General features: G+C 38.6%; 1 protein-coding gene across 1 annotated transcript; it reads right to left on the minus strand.

Annotated features, from left to right (window-relative positions):
• Nucleotides 1–7,359: 7,359 nt before the first annotated feature.
• LOC143023367 (uncharacterized) lies at nucleotides 7,360–9,867 on the minus strand. The gene has a single exon (XM_076181887.1). It carries the CDS (start codon nucleotides 9,865–9,867, stop codon nucleotides 7,360–7,362), a length of 2,508 nt encoding a protein of 835 aa, XP_076038002.1.
• Nucleotides 9,868–10,283: the final 416 nt, after the last annotated feature.

Raw genomic sequence — 10,283 nt, forward strand, 5'->3', positions numbered from 1 at the left:
TGGACAGGATGTTAGGGATGACCCGTCATCCCGGAGGTGCCAAGATAGGAAGGAGGGTGGAGGGGAGTGGAATATATTGGGAAATGAAATGGGTGGGAATGATTTCTATGCCTTTTCATTTTTGGCTTACATACCGTTGTAATGGGGAAAAAGCCTCTGGTATATGTATTTATGAAGGTATGTATGTACACACATACCAAAGAGAATAAGAAAAGAAAGAGATTGCGAAGGAGATACTGAAAGTGGTACAGGACAAGGGGCAGGATTTGGAGAAGGAAATCAACGATGTGGATATGATGAGTACATACTCAAAAGAAAAAATTACAGGCCAATGAAAATCAAACTAAGGACTCAAATGATAGCTGAAGAAATACTGTCAAAAGTGGCAAAACTAGCAAACAGTAAAAATTACAAAAATGTGTGGATAAAAAAGGAAATGAACAAAGAGGAAATAGAGAAAGACAGGGCTCTAAGAAATAAAGCTAAGTAAAAAGCAAGAAAAGATCGTAGACTGAAGAAAATTTTTTTTTTTTTTTGGAGAGTACTGAGAAAATGGTACATTAGAAAAATGGAAACAAACCAAAAAAAAAAGAAGAAAAGAAAAAATTAAAAGTGGCATCTACAAACATGGATGGTGTGATTTCTGGAATAAATGAATTAGATAACTATTTGTCAATAGAGAAACCAGACATAATGAAAATTGTGGAGACAAAACTGAAAGGTCTTATACAATCAAATACAAAAATGTCTGAGAACTTACTTGGTAGCGTTCTCAGACTATTGATCTAAAATAATGTAGAACTTGAAGGCTTCTTATGTGAAGACATAAAAAGGTCCCTTGCTGGCTGACTGGTTTCAAGAGTGGTCAGACTACCAGAGCTCTGGGTGTTCTGTTCAGGCCGATGATAGTGGCCGTATTTGGCGGGACTCTTGTGTGTTAAAAAAAAAAAGCTTGAAGCCATGGGTTAACTTTTACCTTAAGCAAATTCTCAAAGTTTCCCAATTTTTAAACCAAAATGACTTCATAGATTCAATAAATAGAAGGGAGGGGAGTTTTAATTGTATCTTATTTAAAGTTACGGTAGGAGTGGTTCGAAGTTTCAGGAAAAGCTCCTGAATCAAAAGAAATTAATACTTTGAGGGAAAGTTCCCGAACCGAGGTAAGTACTAATGTTTTTACAAAGGATTACAAAGGCGGAGCATGCCAACAGGAGACCTTTTGGTCCATATCTAGGTCGGATGCAAAAAAAAAAAAAAATCATAATAATAATAAAACAATAAATAAAAACTATAATAATGTAAATAACAAATAAAATACATAAATAAATGCATAGGTACAGTTAAATGATAAACAAACAGGTAAATAGTAAATAATAATAAATTGACATATAACTAATAATAATTGAAAATCAGACAGACAAATGATAACAAAACAAAAACAAGCAATTTAAAATAAATTATAATCATTACAGCATCTTGCTTAGGCGTTTATCTAAATGATTCTTAAAGCTTCGAACTGAACTACATTGCACTATGTTCCCAATAATAATTACCACAACCTCCCTGACAACAAAAAAGAAAGTGTTTTATCTAATACAAGACTTTCGAGGAAAATTTACAATAACCCTTTAAGTGCTAGAGACCTTACTTGATCTCTAGAGGCTAGCGCAGTCTTATGAGAAGGTCTCATGGGGGAAGGTTCTGGAGTGACACAGTCATTTTCCAGAGAAATAGCCTCCTCCAAGTTAGAGGCCTATTCAGATGGCTCCGACTTGCTAGCCTGCAAAATAGGATCCCCAGGGGATTCATTCTCATGACGGGAATGTAACTCAGCATGGAGTTCTAGATGGATTAAAAGTCTAATGTTGACTTTGATAGAGTTTCCATCGCGCTTAACCCCTTCACTCCTGGCCAAAATCTTGTGGGCAGCATTAGCTGCCAGACGTGCGATGTTGCGTCATAATACTTGCATTATAAAAGTAAAGTTACTGCTGTATATTGCTCGTTCTCTTGTCACCCGTGAATTTTGATAACCATAGAAAATATGATTAAGCCAGTTTACAGAGTATGGGGGTCACGCAGGTACAACTACAAAAATAGATAATCAATACGGCGACATCGGCTATCCTCGTGTACCCACTAGCTCCTTCATTGAAACGCCTACGTAGGCGTCCATTGTATCGAAGGGGTTAATGGACAGAGACAGTAAGTATCACATGGTAGGGGTCAGGGAAGGTCTCAATAACCCGAACTAATGGCCAGAAGGGTCTGGTCTTGAAAGTTCAGTTTTAAAAATGCAATGTCACCTTTTTCCCAGCTTCTAGAAAACTTGTGGTAGGCATGCTCTATCCGTTTTCCCTTAAGCTGACCAAGTACTTTCAAGCCATCATTTCGTAAACTCTTCATAAACCTAAAAATAATCCCCTACATTTCCATGACTAAGTTAAGAAGAGAACAGGATAGTCTTTTCCTGATTTCCCATTCAGGGACTTGTTCCAAATCTACCAAACATCAAGGTAAGGAATGGTCCTTCCAATAAGGAAATAATTTGGGGTAATGACATCTACCTCATTTTCACTGGAACGCTATGTAAGTGGTCTTATTTTTAATTTTTTTTTTAACATCGGACAAAAGAGTGGTATTCTCAGCCAGGGAAGGAAACAGACCTGCCCAAATATCTTATAGAGACATTGTTTCACTGTCTGAATTAACCTTTTCCCATGTGGCACCATACCAAGCAGCATAAACAGGGTTGGTTCTATGTTGAACCCGGGAAGTTTTAAACTTCTCTTCAAATTCAGAGGATGGCAAAAGCTGTTCAATAACACTTCCTGCTTGTACGGAGGATTTAACATTATCAGAATAAACAGCAGAAGGAATTCCATATCTGTTAGCAAACCTAACAAAAGCCAAAATGAACTCAGCAGTGGACATAGTACAACCACTCCTTGTTTAACGACGACAATTGGGACCAGCGAGCTGTCGTTAACCGAATTAGTCGTTAAGCAAAAGTGTATACATAAACGTACATGTACTGTATGTACAATGTCCAGCAATACGTGTATCTTTATTTTTGTGTATTTCCCTCTTTTATACAGTACATTAATGCTTTATTTACATAATTTTATAAAAAATTTTAAAATTATTAATAAAATATTACTATCTATTTATGGTGGTTATGTTCCCAAAATTACTGTATATGACCAAATCCGTGTATGCTGACATTCCATATTGAATACCGAGGTATTTTTTTAGTTTTGACCATGGGCGCAATATAGCAATAGAAAATTAATTATTAATTTTGTCAATTAAAATGTATCAATGTAATATGCAATATTGTGGGCGGAAATGAAAGTGAAAAATACCATACTACAAGAAAATATGCTAATGAACGAAGACGGTAGCATAGGATCGGGACACCATCTTGTTGTCTGCCAACGTCTCTCACGACGACGACAACAAGGACGAGCCGGATGACATTTAATTTGCAGGTAATGATTTATCAAACACAGGTTAGGTTAGTTTAGGTTAGGCGAATTTATCATCCTTTCATTTCCTCAACATCGGCATCTATCATAAACACGGTGTACCATTCGTCCGACAGGACTTCGTTACTTACGAAATCTGTTTTAACACCTTAGTTTATTTCTTCTCACAAAATTGCTTATTACGTTGATTCATTATAATTTAGAAAATTAATAATTCATTTTCTAGTTGCGGTATTTCGCCCTTGGTCGAAACTATAAATTTTCCACTTACGGTATATTTTGTACCCCAGGTAGTTTTTTCCAGCTTGCAGGATGGTAATGTAGACCTAAGCTTCAGAAACACTTTACCTCACAGCTAATATCCACTGTAAATGTTAGGAAAAACTCACAATGTATACCGGCCTTACGAGAAAAGTCGAGCGGGGTTCAAATCAAAAAGGTCCTGGCGTCGATTCTGTTTATTTGCTTACAAAAACAAGATTATTTCAAAGATGGTAAATAATTACCTTCTTTCCTGGGATCCAAATAAATGTACAAACATAATAATATAAAAAATATAATAGCAGACCATTATTAATGATTAATGGTAGTATTAATTCAAATCTAACCAATTCAAAACAAGTAAATATAGAAATGGCGGGAAGCAGACAAACAGACCACCTAGCAAGGCGACGCTTTAGTGATGGTCGTATCTTTAACATAACTCCCCACCATAGGAGCATTCAATCAGCCTATTAAACTAGACAATCACAATCAAATCAAGTAACAATAAGATATGAGTCCATATACATAGAGTCCTTTGATAAAATATATAGGCTGGACTCAATTCTCAAAACTCCAAGGTCTTACAAATTCAAGCAGAACACGGGGCTTAACTACCCGTCCACCTCCGAGAGGTTTTCACCTTTTCAAAGACTTTCCACATTCCTCTTCCGCTTGCAACATCCTTCTCATCGGGCATAGACAACACTCTAAAAGGGTTTGCAATATCTTCTTTCAAACACTGTTCGTTTCAAAACGAACTTTCCAAGATCATGCAATTTCTGGACAGGCCCCCCCCCCCCCCCCCCATACAAAAAAATATTCCCTTGGCAGTTTTGGACATTGACGCACCTAACATATACCGTCCCTACCAGGGAGGTAAGTCAATAAATCACACCTAAAAGCCAACTCATTCTAGGTACATTATCTTCTCTTAACAACACAAACAGAACCCTTCTTCAAATTATCAATTGGGATTTGGATCCCTTCCACTGTGGGAGGTAAATTTCTCAAAATAGTCATCACTCCACAATTTTCCAGAATCTGTCTGAGTTGCCTTTCTCGAACATGTTCTCTTTTCATTTAAGTCTTTCATGGCTAACAAACAACCCAAATGCTCATCAGAAATATGAGGTTGAAATCCAGCTACTCTCGACCAATCAGAAAATGTGAGGGTGTCAAAGGGTTCTTTGCATCATAATCATCACTTACATATGTCAGAGGTCTTGAATTGATACAAGCCTCTACTTCAAACAAGGTTTGTTTCAAGCTCACATTTAGTCAAGCATCTAAGTGCCAAGATATTTCTTCCAATGCAGATTTTAACTGAACCTCTACAAGACGTTCCCACCAGCCTCCCCACCATGGGGATCTGGGAGCAATGAATATTCCACTCGGGACTCAAGGACACTAAAGTATTTGCTGAAGGAGCTTTGGCAACACTTTTAAAGGTCTTGGCATTATCTGAATACACCACTGATGGAAGTCCACCCGCCTGGCAGAAAAAATCTGCGTAGGTGCTAAAAAAAGACAATCAGTGCACTGGAAGTTGGTAGTCTGTTAACTCTAAATGAACAGATCTTGTAACAGCACAAGTGAACAACAAAAAATACAATTTCTGATATAGTTGATCAACTGGCAAACAAGGGACCCACGCGTTAGTCCAATCCAGTTTATTGCAAAGGGGAAAGGTAGATTCTAATTCCTCTATTTTCTGGCAAAGGAGGGGGTGACTGAACTACATGGTCTAGAATCAAATCTCTTGCAAGCAACACATTCTCTACAAAACTCTTTTGGCCACTTGTTGTAATCCAATTATCACAGTAAGAATTTCTAATGGTGGACATGAGGGTGGTGAAACACTCTAGCATGTTTCAAAAGGTTATGCTGAAACTGTACTATAAGTTTGGCCTCATGGGACAATTAGGAATTATAAATGGGGTGCCTTGCTAGTCATAACTTAAGTCAGCAATACTGAAGTCTACTTTGACTCTCAGCAATCCATTAGAATCTAGAAAGGGGTCCATATATCTTATCAGGGAAGAAATTCTAGGAATGGGTTTCCCTTGAGACAAAGCATTTCTTTCATTCTCATAACTTTCTTTTCTGAACACCAGACTAAAAATATTGGTCCTTTGGCTTTGATTCAACTCCTCATAAGTGAGAGGGCCAGAATGTTTTGTGCCATCAGGGTTTGCAATTATTAATGAACCTCTTAACACAAGCAACAATAATTTCATAACTTTGCTAAATTCACTATATCTACTAAAGTCAAATACAGATGCTGGTCGTTCTCATTAACAGTCAAGGCTGTTTTCCTCTCCCCTTTACTCTCGTTTACAGGTGTGAGCCAAAATGTGTGGGTCCTCAATCATCAATATTAGCCTCCAGCATGGAAACATGAAGGAACTAGATAACCAAATTAGGACCCCCGAGCCACATGTTAGTTGGAACTTAGTTGATCAGCCAAAAAGACCTGGGGTCATCAAAATCAGCGGGGGTTCGCTCTTTACCAGGGCAATGGAACCAATTGCTTGGAGATGTTTAATGTTTTGAATTTCATTTACTCCGTTAGCAACTAACACATCTTCCACCTATTAGGATTACCTATTCTATCCCAAGACAGAGCAACTTTAGAATCTGTCCCAGCAAACTAATCATTACACAATTATTCTAAATGTAGGGCAGATTTTACAAAATGACCTGAGATGAGCAACCTCAACAACGGCTCCAAGAAGTTCCAGCCTGGGTAACTGTAACCCCGTTTGATGGGAGCAAACCTTTGTCCTAGCCATAAACAAATGAGACATGAAACTCCTTATCTGATTTAGGTATACGTAGATATACACAACTACCGATAACCTTTTTCAGAAGCATTCACTGAATAGCATGTACCTCCAATCCTACTAATGAACTTAAAGATGAATCTGGGTAATAACATCTATGGATTTTCCAAAGTGTCTTAATACTTTGAATACCATCAATCCACAGCTGACATTTTCAGCTGCAAGTCATGTGATTAGGATTTTCATCCCATTCCAAGTCCTAGACGCCAAAATTCCTGAAACAGTAATTTTTAGCATACATGGTGTAAGGACGGAATTAACACCAAGTGGGTTCAAACAAGTCCGAGCAATCAAACTCAATAAGTTCCTCTTTGGTGAAATTCAAATCAAAGTTACAATCCAAATCAAGTCCCCTTGAATGGAAAACACATCCTTAGAGGCTTTCCAATGCATTCCCAAAAACTTTGTAGTCTTCACCAACTTCAAAAAACTGGTTAAGTTGAATGACTTAAACTCTTACTGTTAGAATTCCCACTTGGGACAAAGTCATGCCAGCAATCTGATAATATACTCTGAGCTTCCAAGAAAACATTGTATCTGGCTTCTTCAACAGTATCTGCTCTTTCTCCCCTGAGGAGCCCCAATCATCCCACATTACAAGATGTTTCCTGAAGCTCTTGCACTGTCACTGATAACAGGATATGAATTCAAATGATGTCTAATAGTGGCATTCAGTAAAAATAGGAACTACTGGTGGTTACCAAAGGGTACCGTTACAAAACCTCATTACACGTAAGGATTGTCCACCACTGCCACAAAAAAACCTATGAAACCATCCTGGATCTGAGCGCTGAAACTCTGATCTGCAAGAAAAAGCTTTGGTTATGTTCCAGCAAGTTCAAGCCAATTTTCCATCTTCGGAATCTTAGTAATAATTTCAAACTAGATCTGCGGATTAGTGAAGGCCCAGATTCCAAACAGTCATTCAAAGAAACACCATTAGATCCCACTGCTGAAGCATCAAACACAGGCCTAATTTTTGATGAAACACATTCCTTAATTACAGGTCTATGAGGCAGATAGTAAATGGGATAGGGGCCTTCCATTTCAGATTGAGGTACTTCTTCTATGATATTACTGTCCTCATAACTCTTGAGAACTTTATCATATTCAATTCTTAAACTAGGGTTCCTTTCAAACTTAGAGTTAAGCGTAGCTAACCTCTTCCTTGCTCCAGTCTCATTTTTAAGCAGACTCAATTTAGAAACATCACTTTTCCAAGGAAGAGCAACCTCATACCTGCCATCAACAAACTCAACTGAATCCTCAAATTTATGTAACACTGGGTCTTTGGGAGGCTTATCCCTCCCAGCACATATTCCAATACTTTCAAGGCTCCAAAATTCATGGAGCTCAGATTCATTAACAGGTTTAGCAGTACTTACACATAACATCTGGTGAAATACATTTTCTTCATGGGTTTTCATACAAGAACCAGACAATATCCAACCAAACAAAGACTCAAAGGCTACTAAATCTTCACATCTTATAAAGTTCTCTGGGGAAACAAGATGCCAGTAATTATCCACACCAGTCAGTATATCCAAAGTGAGGTCACGATCACTTCCATAGTCATCAGCTAACTGTAGATGTGAAAGGGACCGCAAAACATCAGAGGGAATCCTTTGACGGCTTAAGGGTGGGCAAATGGTCTCAACTTCGACTGCTAATATTGAGTGAGGATGACCCTGAGTGTCAATCACTTTCACATCATATACATTCCGTTCTTTTCTATTTTGTGATTTCTTATTCCCAAAGGTTGAGTATGAAGTGTACTTAGATGTAACCCACTTAGGTTTGATTCTTCTAACAATATCATGGCTCACATAAGTAGTGTCTGCCCCTAAATCAAACATTACAATAGCATCAACAGATTTCCCATCATTAGTTAGAGTCTTGATCTTAGCAGTTTGCAAAACAGTGGACCTTTTAACTCTCTGGTCATGAGAGATGCCAACATGCTCAACAGTACCACTACCAGTATTGACTGCATTATTAACTTGTTCACTAGGGGTGTGGGCGACACCCTGTCTACTTGGTGAATTATTAGTGACACAAATTGTTTTGCCTGTTCTGCAAAACAACACATTGTGATAACCGGAGCACTGCGCACACTTCACTTTTCCTCTACAGTCCTTGGACATATGTCCTCTGACGAGGCACTTAAAACAAAGTCCTAAGGATTTCACTTTCTCTTCACGTCTAAGGATATCCAATCTCAATATCTGATTGCACTTTTCAGACTTGTGTCTTTTGTGACAAAAAACACACTGTTGTGATCCTTCTTCAGCTGACGTCTGCAAGGCTGAAGCCGAACTAACTTTTCTTCTTTCGATATCTTGTGGTGCGTTGCTCTTCTCCATGGACAAATCCTTAAAAATTTCCAATCGTTCACGACGCTGGATCTCTGTTTGCAGAAACATCATCAGCCATTCTACATCGCCTTCACGTCCAGCACTTTCCCTCGACCATTCCAGACGAATGTCCTGTGGTAGGCGAGCTACAATGATAGGAGTCAACACCATGCCATACTGGTTGCCGCTGAATCCAAGGGTTTCCAAACTTCTTATATGCCGCAACAATTGGTCTCGTAACTTCCATAGGGAGTCACACTGATTAGCTCCTTTAGCTCTAGACATCAAAGAAGTGTTCATTAAGCCCGACACATGGGCGAATACGATTCTTTCAGTGCTGCCAAATCTTTCTTTGAGTAGATCACATGCTATCTTATAATTTGCAGCGGTAAGCACCAAACCTTGAATGACAGAAAGTGCCTCTCCTCGAAGGAGGGACTGCAAGTATGAGAACTTGCTTATAACAGGCAAGTCACTCTGGTCAACCAGAGCTTCAAAGCAGTCCCAGAAGGGTTGCCACTCTATAGCTTCGCCAGCATATTTAGGGAGCTCTAAACTAGGTAACCTAACCTCTGATCTATCCTTAGAAGAAACAGAGATAGAATCACTTACAACATTGGCAGTCATATCCTTCAGGTGCTTGGCAGCCTTTGCTCTAATTTTCCTGGCAGATCTTTGAAACTTGTCAGTTTCATCCATATCTGACTCTACTTTGTCAGAGTTCAATTCCAACTCCACTGCCGTCTGGTGCTTCTCAAGATCTGCAAGCCTGCGGTCAAATATACAAATAGCAGCTTCGAATAATTCGAGGCTGGTAGCGTCATCACTCATTAAACCTTCTAATTCGTTGACGCTTCGTGTCGCCCAGCCTTTGGCTGACACTCTCTTTTTCTTTGCTTCTTGTAAATTGGCAGACATCGTGTCTAAGCTTAAAACGGGTTAACCTTATTCTTAAAGGGCTTAGATAGGGTTTCCCGGGTCTGGGCACCAAATTGTTAATGTTAGAAAACTCACAATGTCTGCCGGCCTTACGAGAAAAGTCGAGCGGGTTCAAATCAAAAAGGTATGGCGTCGATTCTGTTTATTTGCTTACAAAAACAAGATATTTCAAAGATGGTAAATAATTACCTTCTTTCCTTGGATCCAAATAAATGTACAAACATAATCATATCAAAAATATATAGCAGACCATTATAATGATAATGGTAGTATTAATCAAATCTAACCAATTCAAAACAAGTAAATATAGAAATGGCGGGAAGCAGACGACAGACCACCTAGCAAGGCGACTTAGTGATGGTCGTATCTTTAACATCCACCGTGCAAGTTCATTT

Source organism: Oratosquilla oratoria, unplaced genomic scaffold (assembly GCF_046742065.1).
Source record: "Oratosquilla oratoria isolate Oo_2021 unplaced genomic scaffold, ASM4674206v1 SCAFFOLD47, whole genome shotgun sequence".
Classification (NCBI taxonomy): domain Eukaryota; kingdom Metazoa; phylum Arthropoda; class Malacostraca; order Stomatopoda; family Squillidae; genus Oratosquilla; species Oratosquilla oratoria.